This window comes from Drosophila sulfurigaster, chromosome 3 (genome assembly GCF_023558435.1).
Source record: "Drosophila sulfurigaster albostrigata strain 15112-1811.04 chromosome 3, ASM2355843v2, whole genome shotgun sequence".
Lineage (NCBI taxonomy): Eukaryota > Metazoa > Arthropoda > Insecta > Diptera > Drosophilidae > Drosophila > Drosophila sulfurigaster.
Window position 1 is genome coordinate 55,732,888 of NC_084883.1, and position 27,111 is coordinate 55,759,998.

General features: G+C 40.2%; 3 protein-coding genes across 7 annotated transcripts in view; 1 reads left to right on the top strand and 2 right to left on the bottom strand.

Moving 5' to 3' along the window:
- Positions 1–64: 64 nt before the first annotated feature.
- Positions 65–27,111, bottom strand: part of LOC133846297 (uncharacterized) — a 39,560-nt gene continuing 12,513 nt past the window's right edge. The window contains exons 3-5 of one of the 2 annotated variants that reach the window (XM_062281169.1): positions 15,662–15,727; positions 2,875–3,345; positions 65–2,754 (exon numbers count right to left, since the gene is read on the bottom strand). In XM_062281169.1, coding sequence (XP_062137153.1) covers positions 566–2,754; positions 2,875–3,345; positions 15,662–15,727 — 2,726 coding nt within the window. In that variant the 3' untranslated portion in view covers positions 65–565. The remainder of the gene's footprint in view (positions 2,755–2,874; positions 3,346–15,661; positions 15,728–27,111) is intronic. The other variant, XM_062281170.1, reaches the window with a different exon arrangement.
- Positions 12,148–13,828, top strand: LOC133845366 (uncharacterized). Of its 3 annotated transcripts, none has more exons than XM_062279819.1 (2): positions 12,148–12,435; positions 12,750–13,828. In XM_062279819.1, the coding sequence occupies exon 2, from the start codon at positions 12,780–12,782 to the stop codon at positions 13,245–13,247; it is 468 nt and encodes a 155-aa protein (XP_062135803.1). In that variant the 5' UTR covers positions 12,148–12,435; positions 12,750–12,779; the 3' UTR covers positions 13,248–13,828. The 3 variants fall into 3 exon arrangements, with proteins under 3 accessions (XP_062135803.1, XP_062135801.1, XP_062135802.1); XM_062279817.1 differs by having other exon boundaries at positions 12,167–12,431; positions 12,750–13,826; XM_062279818.1 differs by lacking the exon at positions 12,148–12,435 and adding an exon at positions 12,550–12,688.
- Positions 17,772–26,157, bottom strand: LOC133846302 (uncharacterized). 2 transcript variants are annotated; one of them, XM_062281202.1, is made up of 4 exons: positions 25,400–26,157; positions 20,127–20,226; positions 18,882–20,069; positions 18,529–18,684 (listed from the first exon to the last, which is right to left on the bottom strand). In XM_062281202.1, exons 2-4 carry the CDS (start codon positions 20,127–20,129, stop codon positions 18,619–18,621), a joined length of 1,257 nt encoding a protein of 418 aa, XP_062137186.1. In that variant the 5' UTR covers positions 20,130–20,226; positions 25,400–26,157; the 3' UTR covers positions 18,529–18,618. The 2 variants fall into 2 exon arrangements, with proteins under 2 accessions (XP_062137185.1, XP_062137186.1); XM_062281201.1 differs by having other exon boundaries at positions 17,772–20,069; positions 25,400–26,152.

Genomic DNA, 27,111 nt, shown 5'->3' on the forward strand with positions numbered 1-27,111 from the left:
TGATGCAGTTGCCTGCTAATCATTTCTGTTCGCCTGGTGTATCAGCAGTTTTTTTGATCTAGAATTTCAAATGTGAGCCAGCCAAAGTTGAGGTGGTCTGCATATGAAAAATTTAAATGTCTGCAGGAGATTGAATCAAAGTGCTCACAATATTATTTGCCTTTCAAAATTTTATTTTATCGTTGTCTTTAAAAAAAAAAATGTGACACGATTGATTTTGTAATACGTTTATTTATTTAAATTATATAGTAGAAGCATCAAGTACATTTATGGTTGTACAGTTTATCGTATGTATTTTGCTTTAATGTCTTTGATTTGTGTTGCAATCGTAATGCCTAATTATACACCAATAGCACACATTACAACTATGTAGATTCTAGAAGCGTACACATAAAACTAATCAGAGAACGAAAGAATTAAATAATTCATGGCATATTGCTACTTTTACAATGACCCTTAGTTCGGTTATTAGTTAAGTTAATTAAGCTTATGTCTTTTAATAATCCTAATGTGACTTTTGGAGGTGGTTGTGGTGCTGATGGAGATGAGGCTTTCAGTCTGGCGCCTATAGATAACCGTGACCGGCCACCTCGGCAGGTATGAAGCCCTCGCGGCCGTCTCGGGTCCTTACATAGAACCACTGCCGCTGATCCTTCGACTCGCGGCACTCGCAGAGCGTCACAATTTCGCCCTTGTGAACGACAATGCTCTCAGTGATGTAGTCAGAGTTAATGGCGACTAGAGTTTGGCGCAGGCCATTCTGTTGATGCCGACGCAGAACATTGTGTGCAAGTGACCCTTGTGTTGTTGATGGGTTGCTATTTGGGTGCAGATGCTGGCCATTGTGGCCATTGGTGATGTAGGATACATTTGAGAGCCGCCGGACAGTTTGGGCTTGAACTTGATGAAGATGGTTCTGTGCCTGTGTTGGTGGCGGCTGTTTCGATGTCACCTTTGAGGATGTACTTTTGGTAGTGGTTGTTCGTTGCTGCAGTGTGACATACTCATCGTTGGATACGTTGTGTGTCGAGGCAGCGCCGGAGCCTATTTGCTTGGTGGAACGTAACTGCGCATAGGCTTTTTCCACAAGCTTGGGCTGCGAGGCAGCTCTCAGATACAATTTATCCACATGTTGCTCCCCGTACAATGAGCCCGATAAACTGCTGCCGCCACCGTTAGCCACCTGATTCTTGCTGTTGTTATTGTTGTTGCTGATGTTATTGTTGTTGTTGTGGTTGTGGAGGAGTAGCTCCTCCGTAGTTGCCTTTGAGCTGTGAGGTGTGCGCGCGCCATCAGAACGTGTTCCGCCCCGCAGTCGTATCTCCTTCTCTGAGTCGGTCATGTTGCCGCAGGGGCGTGGAAAGATATCCGCATTGGACTCCCAACACGGCGCGTGCCTAGAGCCTCTCGCCGCCGATGGAAGGATGCCCAACGGCAAACAACAGGCATAGCCCACATAGCCCTCTTCGGCGTGAGGTGTCTGCACATACAGCCAGTTCTGGTTCTTAAAAACCGCATTTACTACCATCCCTAGTGGCAGAGGAATTTCCAGCTGATAGCCACCAGGTCGTGTCTGATAGAGCGTGCTTGCAGTGGCCAGCACTACGGGAATGTTTCCGGGAGCAGCTAGAGAGCAACGGGTTAGAAATTCATCAACATTGTGTATCTCGTACCCGAATCGCTGCACACGTTGTCGTTCTCGCTCGCGTCGCTTTCGATGTCGATGGCGACGCTGCTGGTGTGATACTCCAACGCTGCCGCCCCCACCCTCAGAGACAGCGACTAGACTGGGCTCAGAAATGGTACATTTTAGTGCATCCGTGGTCGAAGGTGCTACTGTGATAGAACGTTCATCGATGGGTACCGGAGTGCAGCTCATGGAACCAACAGCAGTCGTAGCTCTGGCCTGCTGCAGTCGATTGGCCAACTTCTTCCGTATTTCGTTTCTTTTACGGGCGAGCTGCAGTACCTCGCTGTTCACATCGCTCTTTGGGGCCCGCTGCGGTGTGCAAACGAAGAGCAGCTCTTTGGTTGATGCGGCAGCAACGGGCGGCGTTCCTCCTGGAGCCTCTTGCGCACACTTGTTACGTATTGTCGATGCCTTGTCCTTGTACTCCAACAGATTTTGATTGCTGAAGAACTTTTTGTTGGTCAACTGCCCGTTAGATGGCGCCAGGTGGACCGTGGGCGTAGTGGCATAGCCAGTGAGCGAATCATTATGCTGCCCATTGTCAGGCAACTGCTTAACGCGATAGCGTTTGTTGCATACGTCCAATTGCGTGGGTACGGGGTTTGTGCGTTGTGCAATCGATTCACCAATAACATGGCTATTTGTTAGCATCAACGGCAGTTCCTTTAACTCCTTCGTCTTCTGCTGGTGCTGCTGCTCTTCTGGCTCGTTAGTTGGCTGTTGTGCCGTTGGCTGCTGTTGGTGCTGCTCCCTCAGTACCCAGGTCAGTGAGATGCGCGGGCGTCGCAGGCTCAGGTTCTGACCCATCGCTAGACTATTAATACCTACAGCATTCTGTAGGTGCGGTGTGCTCTTTGCTTTCGGGCCAGCCCCTAGAGGTGGCAGCAACTCATCAATCTCCACATAGTCCGAACTGTACTCGTGTCTACCAGCTACTGACTGCGATTGGGAATGTGTAGGCGGCGGTGTTGCTGTAAAATTGCCCACGGAGCTGTCGCTGCTGCCGGGTTGCTGCTGGCGCAGGATCAGAGCACAAGCATGCAGCAGATCTGGGCAATAGGCATCTGCAAGCAAAAGGAATTGATAAGAAATCGAGCAATTTAATTTAAATAACTTATAACATAAAAAAAAATCAATAATAAAATGTCTCATATATGTACATATAGTATATCATCTCAACTTACCACGTAGTCCTCGTGAGCTACGTCTACGTTGTCGCTGCTGTCTGACTCCGAGCTCGCAGTCGCTGGCGCTGCTCTGATCGCTGCTACTGTTGCTGGTGCTGCTGCTTATGACTAATTGTTGCTGTTGCTGCTGCAATTGTTGCTCTTGTAGTTCCCGTAGACGACGTCGACGACGCGCTTGTTGTCGCGCTGCTGGTGTTGTAGTTGCGGCATACTCTGCTGGTTGGTGAGGCCTGTCTGCAGGAGCTGATCGCGCCGGCTCAGGTGCTACTGGGCGTTCGCTATAGCAGGGCGGTGGCGTTAGCGGTTGAGGGCTATAGAGGGGCGGTGGTGACCGCAGGCGCAGTTGTGGCACATCCACAGGAGCTTCCAAGATGTAGACGTTCTCTAGTGGATCTCTAGGGGCCTCCCGGTAGCTAACTGGAGTAGTTTCCACTGCACCCGCATGTTGACAATAAATGGGCGGCGCAGCTAAAATCGAACAATAACAAATATTATCACATACATGAAGAGTGGTTCCCAAAAAGCTGCGCAGCTGGCCAATAAAAATTCCAAGACAATTAAAATATGCGAAACATATAGAAAATATTTGCCAATATAAACGTCAATCGCTAAGGCCAATGCAGTCGCAGTGCACATAGTAGTTGGCCACATTTATATGCGCTATCAAGGCCAAGATCAGAGCGCTTCATAATGGCAAAAACGAAGGCAAAGGCGAAGTTGCAACGGCAACAACAGCACCAACCAGAAGAAGCAGTAAGAAGAAGAGGCAACTGTGGAGGAAGCGTGGCCAATAAAATTCCACAAACTGATATGCTCAATGGCAACAACGTGCCGCAAGTGAGTAGTAAAATGTTAAAACGTGACGGTATTTCACAAAAAAAACAACAAAATATTATATACCACTTCTCATTTCATCTTTTTCGTCCCACTTCCTCTCTTCCTTAATCTCTCCCTGTTATCCTCTCTCTCTCTCTCTTTCCCAAACTCTCACATTTGCACAACGTCCAAATTGCAGTTGAATTTAAGTCGAGCCAAAGCTGAACATACTACCTATCATACATTGCTCTGTGCAAGACGTATGCGAGATGACAACACTGAACAACTCAACAAATTCGATAAGCTGATCTGCTAATCAACTTTGATACTCTTCGTTATATATTAATATACTCTATATACATATGTAGCATATATGTAGTTGTTTATTAATAACAATTAAACAAAGTAAATTTCATGGACAAAAATTGAAAATGTAAATAAATAAAACGAAATATTTAGTTAATATTCGAATTAGAGAAACTTTAAGTGGCATCTGATGAAGCTCAGAAAGGACAAAGCTCTTTAATGACCTTTGCTGGGTGAGCTGCGTTCATCGTTAGTATCTGTACTTTGGTCAATAAGAAGAGAGTTGGTTCGACCAACATCAACTGTAGCAGCAGCTCCTTTAGCTATTGAGCTAATCAAAAAGGAAAAAAGAGCTTAAGATCGTGCGAGGATTACATAAACGACAGGAGAATCATTGGAAGATCGTGATGTGGCTTTTAATGGTCATTACGTGATATGTGAGTTGAGCGTGGGCGTGGCACGACAGCCTAGAAGCCAAGAAATTGAAAGTGTTTGAAGTTGCAGCAGTTGATTTTGCAGCAGTTACTTGACGTAGTAGTAGGGATTCTCTAATTAATCGCCGACGAGCTGCCAAATAAGCTGATGACGAGTGGAGAAGCGGAGCTGAGTTGCAGAAATCATCAAGTCTTAAACATGGCTCTACTAGTCACATGTACGCGGTACCACAAATGGTCAAAAGTCTGACAAATTTGTTGCAACTTGTAGCAACTACGGTGCGTGATAGCAAGCGCAACAACATGGCCACTGGGGCATTGTAGTCGTCATCGCCTTCGGTTTTGGTCAACAATGTTGTAAACATTGCAACAACTGTCGGTTGCAGGTTTATCAGCTGCAACTGGTTGTGGTTGTAGCGGGGCGATAATAATTCAATCGAGAAATGTTGAAGCGTGCAAATCAGTCGTTTGATTTGTGTCTGCCTCACCATGGCATAAAAGGTGCTTGGAATTGATTGGATTCACATGTGTTTAAAGGCAGAGTGTCCCACACGCAACTGAGAAAATTATGGGGATGGGTTGCATGGAAAGCGGCCGCTACAATTGTGAAATGAACTCGACTCGTCTTGCGAGATCAGCTTGCGGATAAACTCTCTCAACTGACAAATAGCAATCGTTTTGCAGTGCCGATTCCCAATCCGATTCCCTGGCACTAATAAGATAAAAGTATTTTAATTGTATCTAAACATGGCATGTAGCAAGTGGACATGGACATACCGCCATCCAACTAGCCGCTGTCTGGCCCCGCGTCAACTGCCTTAAGCTACCACTCCCTTCTCCTTCTGAGTCCGTTTCTGTAGCTAACTGAAGCTCTAGGCCAAACAACTGTAAACTCTTAACTCGCAACGCAGCGAAACAAACGGCAGACAGCAGACAAGCAAACGCATACAAAATATGCTAGACGGCACAAATTTATAATGATGGAATAGTAGTTACCTTTTACAAAAAGGCGCAAAGTATTGAATTTGTAGTTATGAAAGCAAAATATAGCGTTTGACCTCGTCCTAACTTTTCCATGGCATTTACATACAAGTATATACATACATATTAAATACAATTGACTTTTACATATTATATTATGACATTTTAAGGCAAAGTAATTTTAAGATTTTCGAATCTTTGATCGCACTATGTATTTTTCAGATTATTTTTCCAAATTTATATTTAGTATTCTACTATTATTATAAAATTGAACATACTGTGATATCCCGAATTTCTGCAAGCTTGTGAATAATGCGAGCTCATGTAAGAAGTCTTAGCATCTGCATTAACGGGAAAGGATAAACCACGTCAGCTTGATAAATGCTTTTATTTATAGCAAATAGTTGCACGATTAATTGTTATCTTTTTTATCAAGTCATTGTGAAATTCTTCGAACAAAAATTTTAAATGCTAACCCATAGCATTCATCACAACTCAAAAATGAAATATAATTCAATAAATATATGCAATTGTTGCTATTTCTGGAAGTCTAATACAGCTTTCACTGGTAATATTATGAAAAACACTTGTTATCAATACTCTCGCTTTCCATACCTGCTAAAGTCGTTCAGTAAATAAAAATGCTGCCGAGTCGCATCAAAAAATGTAACGAATGGACCATGCATGAAAACCATAAAAATAAGCTAAACTAAAAGACACAACACGTCGGACGACAATGCTCGTAAAATGCGGCATAAAGTTACGTGATTGTTGGAGTCTCGGGTTGTCCCAGTCTCTGTTGACAGCGCTAGCAAGGGCTAGCCTGGTCGCTGGGCTGCTCCCTGATGTTCCTTGAAGTTGGAAGTTGGTTAACTACAGCCTCATCAAATGTTCAAATTTATACGTAAAATAATTTACACAAATTTGAGTTTTTTAGCTCTTCAATTAGCACGAATCATGATCAAGAAAAAAAGGGTAGTGCGACTGTATCTACGTAAGCCAATTTTATATCTTTTTAATGGTTTGTTGCATTTTGGGTGGTCGAAGACATTCAGTAGGTGCGATTTCCACTAAATGCGATCAATAATGAATTTGCATTTTTATTGACTTGATTTGACTACAACGCACAGGAGGTCTAGTCAGCGCGTAGTCATAAGATACATAGAGGGGAAGACATAGACCTCTAGTCAGATTGCAGTCAGGTTGTTATTGGTCATGGCAATAAAATTTGTGGCATTCGCCACGTTTCTTTGTGTGGCGTTTTTGTGTTTTAAATGGTTTTAAATATTTATGAGCCTATTTTGTGGATCGTTTCACAAAAATTATGATTTTATGGCGTTAATAAATTTAAATGTTGTGGGTTAAGGCTGCAGGCCTTTCTTGGCAATAAACACCTTTTAGCGCCCTGGTGCATACTTTTAACTTTTAAAAATTTTATCAGAAACTTTTCGCCAGCATTAAAAAGCTACAACTAATTATTAAACAGCTCAAAATAGACTTCTTAAATCGAATGTGGCAATTGTTCAAACTTAATGACCAACTTGGAGTCGTGGGGTCCACTCCACTTTATTCTATTCCACTTCATGCATACGGTCAAGAAGTGGCCAAGGCACAGCCGATGCAAAATCAAGTTAACAAAAGGCAAATGCGGCTGCTAAAGACGTTAGTAATGGGAAAGACCAAACAGGAAAGAAGAGGTTGATAAGCGTCAAAGGACATGCAGCTGGCTGTGAAGAGATACAAGTGCGCACACAAAAAAAACCAAAAAGAAACATTCCGATGAAAAACTGCAAACAAGCAAGGAAGCTAGGGGCATAAAGGGAGAGTAAGGCAACATCAAAGCAAAAAGCAGAGTGCTGCGGGCGGCATGCAAATTCAAATATGCCATCTGGAGCAGACCCAAAAACAGAAACTCAAACCTGAACTTAGCCCAACATTCGAGCGGAGTACATCGGAAACGGAAACGCGCACAACGCATTTCATTTTCTCTCCATCATGCGTTGGGTCACAGCTAAGAGAACGGTGGAGGAAGTGGAAGGAATATTGGAGTGCACTTTGGCCTTTACGACAAATATGTCTTGAAGTGCCGTTGAACTTTAAGAACACGCAGCCTACGACTAGTCGTTTTTCAAAGCGTTCTCCTTCAGTTCATACAAACCTCTGTCAATACTTTTTTGTGATGAGCACGTGACACGACATTTGGGATGACAAGTACCACGGCTCCAATCCTTTTCGTAGTTTTGCTAATCTAATATGACACGTAATGTTCCTATTTCTAATCTATTGTACCCATTATTTCTTCTATTTTATTTTTATAATTCGGTAATAATTCATGGTAACTTAGCGGTAGTTCCTCTTTGTAATTTGTTATATAGTATATTTTACAAATGTTCGGGAAGGAGGTTTTCTATGCATTAAATAAACAAAGGTACCTAATTGGAAATTATGTCAGACCAATATATTACTAATAAAAGGCGTGTTAAATAAAAACCACATACATTTTATTTACAAGATTATTTCCCTCTCTCTCATATCTATTAAAGCAATACTTAACACGAAATTCTCTGTTAATATTGGATTTTTTTTTTAGTTGGTAGGGACTGTCATTCATCTATACTTATCGCTCTTGTCGTGACACGCTGCCTTTGCCATTTTCCTACCCCTCCTCTTCGTTTTATTTTTCTACTCGGTCTTTGATACGCACCATGCTTTATTAAAATTTCATTGTTGTTCGCGGTAGCCACGTGAATGTAAAGAAGCAGAGGAGGGCGTGAAAAGAGTCCTTTTAGGGGACATTGGACACAGGACATTGTTATAAATTTCAATTCGTTTGGTTTTGCAGAAAACGTGAAAAATGTGCCATGTAAATTATTTCAGCGTTTTTTTATTGTGCACGATAAATTTGTTTTTTGTTATTAATGGCCCATCACGAACACGAAAAATAGCAAAAGAACCTGCCTATTCTATGATAACAAACTCAAGATAAGCATTCCTGAGCTTCACCTTAACTAATTCAATTTTGTGGAGCGTAGCCAAAGCTAATTGGACTGTAAAAATTGAATTGATATAGATTTGGCAGTTGGGAAGCAAAATTAAGAGAAAGAATTTCAATCCGACATAAAAAATAATCGACACATTTGGTGAAATCATCTATGCAATGAACTGAGACGTGTGCTACGCGGTCCTTAGGGGTAAAGATAGTGAAGGCCACCCAAACACGAAGAAACATGCAGATACTTAACATAGACTTTTTTTAAGAAGGCTCGTTTCATGACTAACATGGTGAGACCAAATGCGCAGTCAAAAGCCATAAAGCTTTATGAAGAGACGATGAGAATGAGACTGCTAAGGAATCTCAGAATTGCATGGTGGCAGATTTTGTAATGTTTTGTGAAAGATTTCATGGTAATTTTACCGGGTTATAACAATTTACAAATTATGTAATCGAAATTTATTGCCACAACATTGTTATGAAGCCAACGCCAAAAAAGTCTTCAGGGCACAATAGCGAAGAAGAACCTCAACAATTCACATCCCGCTTTAAAGTGCTGTTTCACTGGGGAAATTTGCAAGCTGTACAGACCTCACCTTACGCAGGTGGCTGTACTAGATAGCTAGCTGATGTGTTCGAGCTGAATTCGACTTTAGGCAGATGACGGTCACTTCTCAAGTCTCGCTATGATATGGCCAGATAAAGCTGCATTAATAGCTGCTGGCATAAATGAGTATGTCTAAGATTCAACTTGGATACCACCTTAACCAAGAAGCGTAGGTCATGACAATAGACTTGAATTTCGAAAAAGGAAGAACGCTACAGTCGAGTGTGCTCGACTGTGAGAAACCCACTACCCATTTTAGATCAAATCAAAACAGTGCGGTATTAAATTGAAAATATATCAAATTAACATATCGCAAAAATACTAAAAATGTACCAGATTCTCAGCAAAAACATTTAAGGCCCTTAGTAAGTAGGCGTTTTTTCGAACACACTCAAATGTAGCTTAACTACTTGTTTACCTTTAATCAGTTCGACTCAAATTGCCGCATAAATCAATTGTTCCAATTCAACGCACAAATTCACTCAAGTTTCTGCCACTTAACTTACCTCACTCTTCCTTCACACTTTTCTCTGTCCCCTCCTCTTCCTTCCATTTTTTACCAACCACACTCCTTGTTTCAGCTGGTCAAACAGCGTATCCCATTTATTTGGGTACTTTTTTGAGTAAACTCCAATAATACAGCCATTAAATGCCAACTACTTTGACTTCAAGTGCTTTAGTTTGGCATAAATCTGAAGCGCATGGCAAAACTTTTACTGCTTTGTTTCTACTTCCCACTCGTACAAATCTGTACGCGCATCGACAAATCCCTTAAGTTTTCGATACACTCTCTTCGTTCTGAAGTCCACACCTGACTATAGCTTTAATTAACGCCAACTTGTGATTGGCCCTAGTCCTCGACCCACAATTTTGCCAACAGTTGCACAAAACTTTTAACCAAATACCAGCAACACGACCACGCCTATTGTCCACCATCCACCCACCGCCCATTGCCCAGCAGTTCTATAGAGCCAGTTTAGTCCTGCACGTGAACCTAACGCGTTTTTATTTAATTTAGAACCACGGAGCAGTCGGTGTCCTCCGCAGCACTTTCATGTTGTAATTTCCCAAAATTTACGAGCTCGCCGGATAAAGAAGAAGTTATTGTGATGCCCGGAACTACCTCGCAATTGCCGGATTTACGGTTTGGTACAGTGGGGCTTTAGGCAATCTTTGCACTGTGAGAAAAATTGCAATTTAAAGTCAAGAAAAATATACGTAAGAAACACATATATTAAAATACTACACAACCAATTCTAGTATTAAGGTTGTGAATAAATGCTTCCTATTTATATTTACAATGCGTAGATAGGTACTTTTAGCATAGCCAAATATATTTTATGAAAATATATTTTTAAATATTGTAGTACAAATAAATACTCTAAAATTAAGAACTTCTATGCTAAATTCTATTCAATTAATATTATTTAGCAATGGTATTTATTTTTTAACTAGTTAAAGAAAGTGTTTTTTTTTTCTAAGTGCATGTTTAGCTTTAGGTTGCTAAAGTTTGTATTTGACTCTGGGTCGCTGCTCCCTCGTTTACACTTCAGTTTGTCAGCGCCTCGGTTTATAGTCAACATTCTAAAACGCCTCCCCAGAAAACGCCCCCCTGTATTTCCCTTTCTTTAGCTCCTGGTGTAAATGAGAAACTTTTTGCTGCTTTTATACACGTTCATTGGCTAGGTGTAGGTGGTGTGCGAGTAGAGTTGTGTGAGTGTTTTGGCAATTTCACATGCACTTTATGACTAGGCACAGGCAACAACATTTCTCAGCAACAACAACTTACAGTACAGCTCGAGCAGCTGTTATGTAGTTGCCACATGCAGCATGTCTGCTGCCGCTAATAAAAGTTGATACAAATTATAACTGCGCCCTTACAAACATTTTGGCATTGAGGTAGGTTTTGCCACCCATTCATCCCCTTGCTTCAGCTTCATGTTTTGGACAATTAGAGTGGGTCCGTAAAGTTATAGAATTCATGAGATACTTTTCGCAAAACCCATTTCGAGACTACTTTACTTATTGTCGAATGCTTTATCCGTTCAACTTTTTTGGGTCCACGTTTCATTAGCTCGGCTTACGGAGCGGCAGACCACAGAGGAGTGGAGGGAGGAAGATACTGGAAACCCAAGAAAGATGCGCATGCTTCTTTTATGAAAACACAAACACATGTGCGCTACTTGAGCATAAACTCCAAGTGTATACTGACTAACTGATTATGCAATCAAAAGCGAATAATAAAAGCAATTTCGTATTTCTTTTATTATTTATTAATGCAACTATTTTTTTTTATTATTATTATTGGGGAAATTCGATGAAAGTTAAAGAAAGGGAAAATTGAGATATATAAATCGACATTTCACGAAATGACTAAAAGGATTCCAATATTGATGCACCTCAATAATTTGGTTTTCTACAATTCCACAATTTCTGAATCTTATTAAAAAATGTGAAGTTTCAGCTCATAAACTAGTTTTCCCATTTTGCTTAATTTGATTTCATATCATTATCATTTGGTTATTGCTTAGAGCTCTTTAATTAAGAGCAGAAACTGAGTCAAGTCATAGAAACTGTTTGTAAGCAAACGAGAGTGAAACCGGTCGCATATGGCTCACTTATGCCGTACTTAATTAACTCTCCGAGTAATAAATATTAAAATAAATAACAAATAAAGATTACAAGATCTATGTCGCTTCCGTCTCTTACGACGTTAGCTAACAAAAATTAAAAAATTGCAACTGTAACATAAAATTGCAATTGTTGTTGGGAAATGGCATTTGAAATTGAATTGATATGCATTAAATAAGTAGTTGAATGATTGGCATTTCTTTGAATATGCAATAAGTGTGTAGTACTCATAGTCACAGTGGAACTAGTTGTAAGTGAGCGCCTGGTGGAGATAGCTTCCGTTTTGCATGTGGGCTCAACGTGGGGGCAGATCAGGTGAGAAGCTGCGGCGAAAACTGTTCAATTGTTGCCACTTTTTTATTTATCAACTTTTTTTTGTAGTATTTTTTATAGTGAGGTGGAGCGCACGAGTGCGCAGCAAAACGACGCGCCCCCTGCAGCCCTATGAGCATACAATAAACAGCAAACTATCCAGCGCGGCAACATATTAATAATAATTAAACACATGCAAATGTGGCATGGAATGGAAGCTGCAACAAAACAAAACAGCGGGTACATCAAATCCAACATACAATATGCAATCGACACTCTCTAATAAGCTGAGCTATCCATAAGATCCACAGTGCACTGAACCTGTCTCAAGCACAACGCCGATATATAAGCTCGTCTACTGATCGCCCGCCCAAGCAGTGCGATCAGTGAACGTGCCTGAAACGGTGGCAAAGCGGAAAGAAACAGGAAAGCGCTTCAATAAAAGGACTAGTCCTCTCAACAACCAATGACGCAAGTGAGTGAGTGAGGCTAATTAAGGTTTACAATTTGAAATGTTTATAACAAATATATATTTGTGCGTTAAATATACATATAACAAACGCGTATACCCAAATGGCTTTAAACAACCCCGATCAAAGTTAATAACGTCAAAATGCGAAATAAAATTAGTGATTAAAGTGAAAAATAGAATTTCTTGTGAATTTGTTACTTGTTACTAAACGAAATAAATGAAGATTATTTCATCTGTGTGATTATATATATAAATGAAATGTTGTCACCCAATCTTTACTGCAATTCAGTGTGTCTAAACTTTTCTTTTTTACATATTCAGCTTCCCGCCCAACGCTCGACGGCGTGCAACATGTTGGTGGTTCTGTTGCTGCTGCTAATGACGGCGAAATCGCTGCAGGCAAGGCGTATCTCCAGTCGACGACTGGTCATCCACGTGCCTGTTAAAGTGAAGACGCATCATCACACGCACACCGTCTACAAGATGTTGCATGGTTCTGGTGGTGGCGGCATTAAGCAGACTGTCTACAAGGTAGTGGGATTTTCCGGAGAAGGTGGAACCGGCAAGGGACACGTCAGTCACAGTCTTGGGCACAATCATGGTGCAAGTCACAGTACCAGTCATAGTCATGGGTTGGACCATGGAGAGATCACGTATGAGGATAAGCATGGCTGTGAGAGCGGAAAAGTGATGCCGATGTCTGGCCATCGGGATATGCTATTCAATCACTATGCTCGTCATGACCAGGAGGAGTCGGAGGCGACTGATTATGCCGAGGAGCAAGACGAGTTCATTGATGTGAGGGATGCCTGGTTGTGAATCAAATCGTGTGAAAACGTTGCAGATTAATTATAAAATTCCAGTTACCCAAACCAACCCAATGCCCAGTCTTTCTCTTAGAATTCCTTAAGCCTAGGTTCAAGCACTAGCTGCATTTGCATTCGCCTCAAAGTAATTACAAAATTTTTTTAAGTCATGTAAACGAAATCATTCGCCATCTTATCCACTTGGCTTTTCCTAAAGAATTCCCGCCGCAAAAGCCATGTCAAGCATGAGGTTGACTTCGCGTTGTCGTTGTAGACGTTGAAATCGAAATCCGCAAACAATTTGCTGTCTCGTACTGTCTTTCTGCCAAATTCGCATTTTATTTGCCGGAGGACAGCTCATGACTACGGTCAGCCGCGTCCTTCAACCTCAACATCAAATATTTGCATAGCTCTCGACTGCGAGCCATTGCATATTTTTAGTGGACAATTAAAAATGGCAAAAAGCAATGCATGTCTTTGAATACAATTTGCAAGTTCCAGTACAGTTGCAATTCCGCTTCGGCAAAATGAGATCGATGCCAAATATTAAAATACTAGCCAGTTTGTAATGAAACTTCGCTAAGAAAGCTTTTTGTAAATATTTTTCGTCGAAGATAAAAAAAGTTATTAAATTAACCAAAATGATTAAGTATATTTGTGGCTTGAGTATGACGAGTTGCAATTATTGTGAAAAAATGGCTGCTGCAAGACTTTTTACCGATCTAGAAGAGCAGGAGCCAGCAATAAAACTTCTCTACTTCGCACCAAAATTCTAAAAATATTTAAACATATTAAAATCTAATTACAAAATTTAAATTGTCAATTCAAGTCAACCTATCAATTGTAGACAAAATTATGTAGATCTTTTCAGAAATTTGACAATTTGTTGCTTGTAAAAATTTGAATTTAAAAGATTACTAATAATGTTAACCATACAGCATATTATTGTGCTACTAATGATGGAGAGTGTACATAACAAACTTGAACTACAGATGAGCCTTAGAGAATTACGTACAATGAAATGAAGGCCACTAAACAAAGCCAGTGAATTTTTAAAGTTAGCCACTTGACAGACGTCCCATAATCAATTTCGAATGTCAGCTGAAGATAGCGAATTCATTTCAAGTTGATCAAAGTCAGCAAAGGTTGGCATAAGTTGGATTGATCGCTCAAAGAAAGATTTGGGCGATGAGGAAGTCAGGATAAAACCGGCAGATGCAGATGGGAATGTCAAGTACCACTCGCTGAGCACCAACATAATTTGAGTTTAATTGAAAGTGACAGCGAACAACGTGTTTGAGAGTCGTGATGAATGTGTCGCCTCCTCACCGCATAGTCTAGCTGACTGACTAGTTACTACCTCAAAGTCTGTTCTTATTATTGTTGGTTGCCCCACGGGTGGTCTTGTATGGAAAAACGGTTGCTGGCGCCAGTTGCCATTTTAGCTTGTAGCAAATTGGCTATTTAAAGGCATTTAGTTTATAATGAAATTTAAGAACACAACAATTTTTAATCCATAATAATCCTCTACCAAGCTTATATAGGTTTATTGAGACAAAACCAGGAGATTAAGTCGACTTAACGACTAATGGTGAACTCAGCTCTTTGGCCACATTTTTAAGCTTTTCCGCACACATATTAACTAAGAACTACCAACATTTTTATAAAATCAACAGGGCAGGTAGCCATTTTAAAAAGCAATAAAGAGAGAGTTTATAAATTGACTCCGTATAAATCTTTGAGGCTTGCTGCATTCAAAGGGTAAACCAAATTTGTGTATCTATCGATTGCCTACACGCCAGTTACGGGCAATATTCAATTGCATTCGACTGGTCTGAAGTCTAAATAAATCTATTGACTTTGCTTAAATGGTTTTTGTGCGCAGCTCCCACTATGCAATACCCAAGGCCTACAGTCAACTGCCAGTAAAGGTGAAACAAATATGCCCCGGAAATGTCTCATATGTAGGTAGCCTGACCAATGCTCACACTGCTTTATCAATGTAACAAAAAATCGGATGAAATAATCTTTAAAAAAGTCTGTTATACAATCTGGTAGGTTTCATATCTTGGGACAATACAATAAAGCTGAACTGAACAATTTTAATACACAGTTGGACGTAATTAATTAATAACATACGTATATGCATTTAGTAAATTCTGATCATTATTTTCAAATTAGCGCTCCTCCACACAATTATTTCTTCTACCTTACTGTGCCCGATTTTTGTGTCGACAGTGACCAAGCGAAATTTCATTTTGTAATTGAATTGGGTAGCCCACAAGGTGGTTAAAGCCCAGCTTGTTTACCTATTGTCTAGCCTTTTAATTTGTTGTTGTGAGGAAACACTGCAACCACAATTTTAATGCCTAGCTAGTTTTTCTTAATTGATTTCATTAGGCTTCTGGAGCAGCTTTTGCCACTTACCGTTTTTTCGTTTTCCAGAGCGTAGAGCACCAAAAAAGCGACGTTCCCGCCAGCTAACAGAGCGAGCTACAAAAAATAAGAACAAAAATTAAATAAGCTGTATCAAAGAGGTAAATAACAAAGGAAAACTTTAAAAAATGGAAAGCTCTATGAAAACCCCTTCATATAAGCCAAGGTAAGAGCAAACGAATCAATTGCTACTACAGTAACTGTCTTATGCGCAATAACTAACAGCATGAAGTAAGAATAGCAAAAGGTGTTCAACGAGTTTTTATGGGATAGCATAATTTCCACAAATTGACAACCCAGAGCTCAGACACCCAAACTTGGAAGAGCTGGCAAGGATGCGGCACTTGGCAGGAGCCAACGGCCAAAAGACAGAATGAGTCGGAATGCTGTGGGTGTTGAAATTATATAGCATATTAATTAGAACGCCATTAATTTGCTAAGCACGCGTAGGTCAAGTTCACTCCAGCAAGCGTGCGAAAGAGAAGGACAGGTTTTAAAATTAAATGTACACAACTTTTATTGAATTAGTTAAATTGAATGGCAAAGAAGTCAGGCAGTGTGGTAGTCAAATGCGGCAAAGCAAGTGGTCTGCCAAAACGTGGCAGGCGGAAACGGAAGCGCATTACTCAACTTGTATTGTTGGCCTGCTATTCTTTGCATACACACGTTAACACGCAAGCCAGTTCCGCTAGCAAAGAAAAGGATGATGATGAGCGGGGAGGAGAGAGGTTGTACCACCAATCAAAGAGAGCCCGCTTAGAGTCTGTCAAAGAACTGCGCAGAAGTTCGGGCCCGAAAGTTTTTGATTTCATGATATATTTATGGGTTTCGCCGCAGCTCCTTTGGGTAATAAACTTTTGCCAGCAAGTATCTTGAAAGGCTGTAGCTTACGGGTCAAATTCAACATTTTGGTGCACGCTTTAAAGTTGAAATCAAAAATCAGACGCAATGCAAAGCGCTTGCTGTGTAAATACAACGTTCGAAGTACATATACCTCACAGACGTAGCAATGCCTGCACAGTTGCACAATGCTTGTTTTGCGGTTCAAGCGCGGTCAAAGGTATGTCAGCAATGTGTTTCGTTTGTTTAAAATTTAATCAAACCTATGTAAATTCTACATTATTGAGTGGAAGAACTAATTTGAACTATTTCATGAATAATGCCAATCACTGAAATTATCAAATAATCCTACCACACAAATAAAGTAAGCGGAGTCTGGGGGGCAATTAAATTTGGAACTGTGTTTCATGCTAAAGAAATCGCATTCTCATAAAAAGAATTTAATAAAAAATCTCTATCAGCAAATAGTAATTGCCCTACTCGATTCCCGCCCATTTTGAAGTGAAATACAAACATAAATTGTGCATGGTTCGCAACGTAATCATGTCAATTATGAGGGCTGATACTGTGAAGCTGGGCGCAATCATTATCTCAATATTGTAAGACGGAGAGCATGAAATGAACCAATAAGCGGGGTTAAGCGCCAACTGGACCCAGATAACTGAAAGCACACAAAAACAAACACACAGAAGCAAGTGGAACGTGCTACTGCATGCAAAATTTATATATGTAAAGATTTCAGCAGGTGCACAAGAGCATCCCCATGCATGTGTGCAAGGGTGAATGGTTGGCAAAAAGACTAATTATGTATTCATTAAAATGGCAAATGCCAACAAGATATGCCCCAAACTTTTTGCTCCGAAAATATCCTTTAAATAATAATCAAGTAAATGTAATACGTTGTATGGGTTGAAGAGAAACAAGATGTGTGGGAAGGGCGCCATATTGTAAGCTTGATATGATTTTGTATAATGGTAAACAGAATTGTACTCAGATTTTGATTAAAATAATTCTGAGTTCACTGCGAAGCAAATCTTCGTGGGTGCAGTTTTCATTTGTGTGTTATTCACTCGAATGAATGTGTAGCGCACACACACAAAACAAAATATAAAAAGATCACAGAGCACATCAAATAAATTATGGAAAATATGTTACCACGGTATAGTAAATCCAAAACTAAAACGTAAAAACATGGAAGCTACACCACCGACTTTTAAATGTCGAAGCAATTTATTCTATATATTTTTCTTTGTATTACTGTCTATGAAATATGCATGTTTCATTTGCGTGGAAATGTGTATTTAATTTCAATTTAAATACTAATTAGGATCTATGGAAATGAATTGTTGCTGTTTCATATATGGATATAGCAAACTATATATCAATAAGAGAAGACACCAAAGACGGACTTGAAAAAGCGGTAGATGGGCTTCGGTATCTCCACGGCAAAGAGAACAGCGCCCTCTTCGCTAACATCTGGAGATTGAGAGCGTTGTTGGGTGGTGGGATGTACAAGATGTAAGCTCCTATAGATTTCGTTGATTTGATTAGGTAAAGGATTGGTATTGCCTTCAGAATTCTCGTTGTTCGTAGGATAGACAAGAGGTTGCAGCAGTAGTTGAGAGTTGTGAAGAGGTTCTTCAATTTTTGCCGAGCTGTCGTCCTTAACAACATTGCCTGTAGTTGGCTTGGTTTTGTCATTGTCCAAGAGTGAATTGGATGCAGTGTTACCGGAGCTGAAATCGGCTGTTTGTCCATTGCCACTCTGGGGTTTTATATGTAGGAAGATATGGCCAATCAGCACGAGACCTTGCTGGTTGCCAAAAGATCCCGCATCCTCGTGAGCGCGCTTTTCGTTAATGTAGAATGAAGGAATCTCGAAGTAATTTGGCTTATAGTTGTAGAATGGATCATCCGAACTGCTAGTGGTATTATACTTTTCATTTGACGAGAAGACACTGCCAGGTTTCCAAAAGGGAATGGGGAGCAGTGGCAGTGGAAAATAGCCTGGCTTGCTGCCAGAAGATGAGGAGCCGTATTTGTTGCCAGAAGATGAGGAGCCATATTTGTTGTAGTAATAATTAGTATTATCGCTAGTGTTGGTGTACTTATTGCTGTTTCCGTACTTGTTGCCATAACCATTTGATGACGAGCTGGCCGAATCTGAAACAAAGCTAACAAAAGGCGGCGGTGGGAGCGGGAATAACGCTGGTTTATAGTAGATATGTTCATGTGTATGCGTATGCTTGTGCGTTGATGAAGAAGTATCATTGCTTGTATTTGAATCGCTGTCATTGCTGAGCGTACTATCGTCAATAATGTAGAAGGAGTCGAGGAAGCCAACACGTGCCTCAGCTCCAGTTTGACTCACCACTTTTTGGTCAGTATTTTCAAACTTTTCACCCTGAATCTGCTTTTGCTCGCCTTTCAATACAAGCTGTTCCTCGTGCTTATCGTGCGTCAAGGTTTCCTTCGCAACTTGCGTGGGTACAACACTGGAATCTTTCTGCTGGTCCTTGGAAACGAAAACTACAGGAGAGGCTAGTTTGCTCGAAATCACGCTGGGTAACTTCTGCTGTTCCTTAGCCACGAGTCCTGCAGTAACACCAGAAGCTACATGTGAGGCTTGTCCTTTGGAAAACACATTATTGAGCTTCTTCTGTTCCTCGACTACAGGAATGATAGAAGCGTCATCAACCTTGAGAGCTACAGGAGCTGCATCAACAACTAGAGAGGTAGGAGCTTCAGGTGCCACTGCAACCATAACCTCTAGTTTTGGAATCGCATTGGTGAGTTGCTGTTTAGGAACAGCCGGAGCGACATGGGAATTAAGTGCTGCCGAAGTTTTAACTACAACAGGAGCTGCAGGCTGTTCATGAATAGCCGCAGCCGCATTGGCTTTAGGTGCATCTGGAGCTTTAACTGCAACAGGAGCTGCAGGTACCACAGGAAGCTTTGCTGCGACAGAAGATGCCACAACATCTGTAAGAGGCACAGAAGCTACAGGTGGCAAAGCTCCAACTGTACCAGCAGGTGCTACAGGAATATTATTAGGTAGTTTGTGCTGATCCTTAGCATTAACATTTGGCTGTTTCTCTTGTTCCTTGACAGCAGGCTGTGCAGTCTTAATAGCCGTATTAGTAGGTTTCCGCTCAACTGGCGCAGCTTTTTCTGCTACAGATGGAAGGACTCCAACTTCATCCTTAACACTGACATTGGGTTGCTTCTCTGGTACCTTGGCAGCAGGCTGTTCAGTCTTGATAGCCGTATTAGTAGGTTTCCGTTCAACTGGCGCCGTTTCTTCTGAGATCAAATTGGATTGCGGCTTAGGATTCAGCTTTTGGGGTCTAGCAGCAGAAGAGACTGTCTGGGATATTGGCAACTCCTGTTTGACAATAGAATTGCCTTGCTCAACAAGAACTGGCACTTCATTGGAAATTTTCGTCTGCTCCGGCTGCACTTGCTGCTTTATTTCTTTGGGATGTTGTATGGATTTTTGAATGGCATTCGCCTGGGCAGCAGTTACCATCAGCAGAAGAATCGCAAGGCGTTGAATATGCTTAGTATAGGACATACGAATTAGTTGATGAAGTGACCCGTAGTTGACGAAACTTACCATGTTTCGATAGTTTCAGTTACACAATTGAACTGTGAGGTATACGAAAATTGACTCGAGTATTTATAGGTCATGCGGATATAAGGTTCCAGTGGATTATCTAAGAAAAATACGTCTACATTCCAATGACTTTAGATCATATGTACGTGATAGCAATCCTCAGGCAATTACTACTCATATCAGTTAGTTGCTTTCAGCTTTTCTTTGTTGCTACTTGTAATTCTCATTTCCTTTGTTCACTTAAAAGGGCGCCAATGGCAGAAATATCGGGAAAAACGAAATTGCACTTAAGGTCTATCGCTGCGAGTGCCTTCAGAATGTTTGTGCCTCATTGTTGTTGCAGTTGAATTTTGTTTGTACTTTACGTGAAACATGAAAATGCCATTGTTTCGAAGCGCAGCAAAACGGATATTTTATATATTTTTCTTTCGCAGAAGGAAAATAATCAACAACAAATCCAAGTGCAAAATACTGTCAACTGCTAGCAAACGTCGACAGCTGGGGAATAATTTTGCGGGATTGAGGGAACTTATTCTCCCATATAAAGAGTGCAAATCAGCCTCCCATTCCACTCATACTATATGTACATGTAGTTATAATGCTTCCAAAAGCTTTACCTATGTTTGTCTTTGTCATCGTTGCCCTTTACCTTACAACCCAGATAGCTGCAGCAACTGGTCATTGACATGGTAATGGCAGAGTATGCAGAATATAAGGCCATTGGGAGATGGAGATCTGGCGTGCAGGGCTTAGTAATTGAATTGGCTTCCGAATGAGATGTGGCATATTGTGCCTAACTCCCATTTGATTGAAGCTTACGTTTAGAGGCTGAACAATTTGCAACTAAAAGCGAAATTCGAAATAGAATTTCCTGTACAGAGTCCGGGCATTTAATATGAAGAGTCTATAGTGTTTAAAAATGATTGCAAAATAACTAAGAACGCTATAGATAAGAGATAAGCCTATGATACTACAGGAACCTGGGTTGCACGTTTCATATACTTACATGAACGCACGTCAATATTTTTCACTGTATGCTGATCAAGAAATATTTGAAAAGATGCTAGTAGACTGTAGTTTAAAAAATACTCATCATTTAGTCAGTTGATTGCATTTTTAGAGTAAAATAAGAGAAATGCAGTACAAAAGCTCTCCTCTCGCAACCTCTCGCAACAAGTTAAAATAAGCAGCTGCCTCAAAATAAATTTGTTGCGCAGCTACAGATTGGTTGTTGAAACCCAGCCCTTCAAAAAAAGCAATATAAATTGAAATTCCACTCATATTACTCTTTAATGCAACTAAAGTTTTACATGGTAATTGTTAAGATAAAATTTATTTTTAACACAATATTAAGCATTATGATGTATATGTTTTTTTTTAATATATTGTCAAAATAGATTTTCATAAAAATCTTGTGCTTGTACACAGTAAGAAAAACGTGCTAAAACCAAAATTTGAATATTAGCCACAATTATAATTTTTACCCCTTACTTTTTTATTTACGAACCGACTAAAATTGAAAAAATTTTATTTACTCTGAAGAGTAGCTCAGAAAGTCTTGTTTCCAAAATGAATATCGCCCACACCTCAACCCACGCATAAATTGAAGCTCAACGTGAACTCAAATAGAAAATTAGCAAGCAATATCCTCGTCGTAGTCTCCCTATGTTCATTCTTTCATAATCATTCGCAGTCTCTTGTCTTGCTGCAGCATCCGCATCGTGGCCAGACAATAAGGCATGCTGCGGCCCTTGACTTAAGCAAATCGCAAGCGCACAAAAATGTATGTAAATAAATGGTCAAAGCACACAAACGACGGCCGGAGTTAGAGTAAAAACAGAACTTGAGTTAAAAACAAAGCAGCTGAATCTGTAGCCCAAGGCCAAGGCGGCAGCAGCAACAGCCAAAGCAGCGGACTCAACATCCAGCATGCATCAAGCCCCATTCGGCAGGAATGGAATCAACAGATAAGACATAACACAGACGCTGACGAAAACAGAGACGCAATGCTATGTGTAGCACGGCAGTCGCCTTCACCTCGGGACGGAGTTCTTCTTTAAGTCCTTCACTTCTTTTTGTATCAATTTATACCCGACACGCATAAGGTAGAAAGGGGTCTACTGATTAGAGTTAATATAAATATGATGTCCATCCGAATGTCTTCTGAATAATCAAATTGTAAAGTTTACTCAAACTTAATCAACCATATTTGGTGACTCTTGATTACTACTCTATGTATAATTGAAAGATATTCAATAAACAATTTGTGTTGCGGGTTGAATTCAAAACACCTGCCGCAGATGCCACATAATAAAAAGAAAACCCAAAAGAGATAGCAAGTATCTCACAGTCGAGCTTTTTTGAGCATTGGTTGCATTCTTTTATTTTATTTTCGGGCTGCTCTTTCTCATTTTCGGCCTGTGCGGCGATAAGATCATTGCGAGTCTGCATAAAAGTGTGTGGACTGTGACTGTGGCATCTGCGGCAGGTGTTTTGAATTCAACCTGCAACACAATATGGATACTGAGTTAGACCTCAAACCTGGTCAAGTTTATCTTCACATGGGAACTCGTGGAAATATGAAACTCATATAACACCGACTCAAATCCATACACACTCAAGGGAAATTCACAATTTAAACATTCGCTATACGGTCAGTTGTGACGTCATCACTGATATCACATCCACATCAGAAGCTGCATTCAGCCTGCAGCAACGGTACGTGAAGTTGAAAGCACGATACTATCAAAAGCCTCCCCTACCTCTCAAACTCACATCCCTCTTCAACGAGTGCTTGTCAACGTTTAGAATTCAAAACATTTCAGACAAATTGGCGTCGCTTTCAGCAATGTGTGACAAAATGCAATGCAAACAGCAAGTAGTCTACAGTCCAAGCAGTTCCATTTCTCACTCTACCCAGTCTCGCTCTGTGGAAGGGTCTGGACAACGGAGCGTGTATATACAAAGTGCCCTTCTTTAATTTATGTCAAAGTGTTGCTCTGACGACGTAGACGACGTCATTTTGTTGTCGTTGGAGGTGGTTAGAAGTGTCACCTTTATATGCAATAACTAAGATCCAGGCCCAGGCATAAGGTAGAAACCAAGCAGCCTGTGGGAAAAATGTTAATGAGCCAAAGTGGCCTCACAGAGTGGCAAGGAGAAAACATTACACATAAAGTACGATGGGCAATATTAATAGTGTATGATTGAGAAATTAAATCTTAAATAATTCTTTTCAAAATATAAATTTACACCATATCTGCTGCATTTATAATCTATAAAATACACTTATTGAAATACAGTATACATTACTATTATTTTTTTAACACTATTTAAAACAAAAATCTTTTTACAAATTTTCATAAATTTACCGCATATGCTTTAAATAGCAATTGGAAATTAATTAGTCAAATTATCTTGTATATAACACTTTAGGGGGAGTTTCATTTGTTTAAACTTGGCATTAACTCTTTGTGATATGGCAGAAATAAAGATGCGACTAGTTGGGGGAATTGTGTCAGTAAAGAGAACAAACGTTGCAGCGACTTGACACTTATTTAGAGCAATTAAACGCTCGTTTGTCATTGTACACAATAGAGTTATGAGTGCACAGACGTTGCATGGCATGAAGTACAAACTATGAGCAACGAGTGCATACATGCAAGATAAATGTGCTTATAACACAGTCTCCCAGTTCCTCAGTTCCCAGTTGGCCAAATGGAATCTCTCAGTGAAAATCACTTTCTGAAGGTGCCCCAGTAGCAGCACCACCAGTGTTGAGGCGCCGCAAGCAGAGTTATTCATTCATGAGGCAAGAACTGTGACCCAATTTTCGAAGACTGCAACTGCGACTGCAACAGCTCCTAAGTTGCCCATTTCCGTTACCCCGCTGCCGAACAACCATCTCGAGTCTGTTCCCGTTGTTGTTTGTATAAATGTTTGCCTATATATGGCAGAGACAGCTATATAAATATGTGAGCAGCTTTTAACACCTCGTCGCTCTCTGCCTCTCAAATGACAGAAAGACAACAGGCCAACTCAGTGCCGCATGATTTTTAGTCGAGTCTCAGTCTTAGTAACAATTCACAGTGGGCACACGTTTTACGCGTGCCACTGATGGCAAACAAAGTCTAATACCGATGCGGGCAATTTAGTGGTTCTCCATGTCCAAACAGTGCTTAGTAATTACGAAATGTAATTGAGATACTTTTCCAATAACACCGAGATCCTCGCCAGCAGCTAGAGCAGTAGCACCAATAGCCGGCGGCACTTTACTTAGCTTCTTCTCTGTCTATTGTTCATATACATATATTTATGCAGTGAGGACCATTTTCAATTAAGCGAAATTAAAAATGTATTACAAGCCATGGCCAAAAGAAAAACAAAGCCAAATTGCGGGTCTTACAGGATAAGAGTGAAGGCCGGAAAGGGGCAAACCGGCTGCTGCAATCGTAGGCAAATAACACAACTTGGGATGAATATAAAATACAAGAGCAAAGAGATGTTATTTTTTTCATAAGAAAACAAAAATTAAGAAAAAAAAAAATGGGAGGTATGGAAGCATTTGCGTCGGAGGATGATTAAGTTGTAGAGAGCAGAACACATCATGGCTACCTCAACGTTTTCGTTTTATTTCCGTTGAAGCTTTAATCATTAAAATGACATTGACAGCCTAACAGCCGTCGTGTGCTACACAGGATAAGGACAAAGACACCAACAACATCAGCAGCAACAACACTTTAACAGACAAGGAACAACAGAGAAAGGAAAGAGCTTGGGCAAAAAGATAATGGTGTCCAGTATGACGGATTTGTTCATGGGCAAAGCGAAATAATTTATGAAGTTTGAGAGCTTGTTGTTAGGTATACCATGTATTGCTTCAATGGTTTAAACCTTACCAATGTAATTGAATTAAAAAGCTATAAATGATCGTCAGTTGATTTTTAAAATAAAAGTGCTTTTCATAACTACCTTTTTGAAAAAGCAAGCAGCGATTTGCGATCTGGGAATCTGCGATTTCCAAAACACCAAATTATTTTACAAAGAACCTTAAACGAATTTAGATTTTCCTTACATCACAATGCAATACATTCGGGTGAAAAAATTATGAATTGACTAGCAGAGCAAAAGCTAAAGCTCATCGATTACTCATGTAAAGCTTATTCAAGTTAATACCCCAACACTAATTATCTCATGAGCAACTTACAATATGAACATGCAAACTAAGCGTAAGGTTAAAGATGCACACAAAAATTGCTTCTTAATTGACAAACCTTTTTCAACACCTTTCTCTTGTTGTCACTTATCCTCCTCCTTTAGGACTTTCGCACAGACATGCATTGGTTGTTACAGTAGTTGTAATTCAATTAGCATAACGAATATTTATGTGTGCAACTTTAGCTTTCACATAAGTTTTCTTCAATTAAAACTTTTGACAACTCGCCGTACAACGCACACATACACACTCACACATCTGCAAGTTAAGCGCCCTCGTATGCAGATTTTTATTTTTGCCATAAATTTGAATTAATTTGATTTACTTTTGTGCCACAACTTGTGAGTTTCAACATTTTTGGAGTACATATTAAGTAAATACAATTTTCCGTCGCACTAATAACATACTTCCGTTACAGCACAACAACGGCCGATGCGATGACTTCCGCTTACACTTATATACACACACCTACAAGCAACACCACACACACACGCTCGCTTACTTACACTAGTAAACAACAGTGGAAGCTTGAGCTTGCCGGTAAGCATTTTTGCCCGCTATTTCATGTACGAATTTTATTTATATTTGTATTATTTTCTTGTTTATATTTATTTTGTTGCTGCCACTAGTGGTGTTTAACAAAAGACGAAGTTCAACGAACGTTCGGGGGACGCAGGATCAGCCGGCGTACGAGTAATTGTATCTGTATCTCAATGAGGCAAACAATAGTACCTGCTTCGTCGACTGGACCATGCAAAATGCGCGAGCTCCGAAACACCCACTAACGACAACAAGCGCAGACTGAAAACATTTTTTGCAAGCTGTTGAAAAATCGCACGGAAAATATAATGAAAACGGCTGCAACACACGAAGCCCAGCGACGTACGAAGTTGCCACGAAGCACAAAATAGCATTAACAACACAAATGTATCTGGCAGATACAACAACATTGGCAGCAGCAACTACAAAAGCAGCAGCAGCATCCAAATGTTGCCAGTGGGGAATGTTGCAACATGCCACAAACGTGCGCATGAGAAAATGTTGCTGAGCGTCTTGCAGTTGTTACTTTTTGTTGCTAGCAACGTTGCTGTTGCTGTGGTTATTGCCGTTGTTACTGCCTTTTTTCGTTTAGGCGCAATTTGTATGTTGTTCTTGTTGCTTGTTGTTTTAAAGAGCGTGCAGCTTGTAGCTAAGCCAAGCTACAGCATGTAGCAGTGATTATTTTGTCAATTGCTGTGACACAAAGGCATCTATCTATCTACCAATCCATCTGTATTTCTTTGTCTCTGTATTTATCGGGACTAATGCCACAGCTATTATTTCGTTGTTGCCTTTGCCCATGTCAAACTTGGCTAGAAGAGACGGATCAAGGGGACACTTACACAAAGTGAGCTTAAGGAGTTGCAGCTCTGAGTGTTGCAACACAATAACCAAACCAACAAACAAACAAGTAAACACAAAGTATTCTTTGTACAAAGTCTACTTTGGCACACTCACACTACAATTACAACTGCAATTGCATTATCATTTAGTTTGTGAAATTGATATCAATATATTAATCATCTTGGTTTATTTATGCGGAATTTGAGATATTATTCATTCAACCGATTAGCCGTTGAGCTGGCCTTTTATTGATATATTAATATATAGCACATTTCAGCAATGCCAAAGACTAACAGGAGCACTCGCAAATTGAATTGCTCTCGCAAAACCTGAAAATTAAATTTGCACAAAAAAATCACGCATATTTTATTAAAGCAATTATAAACT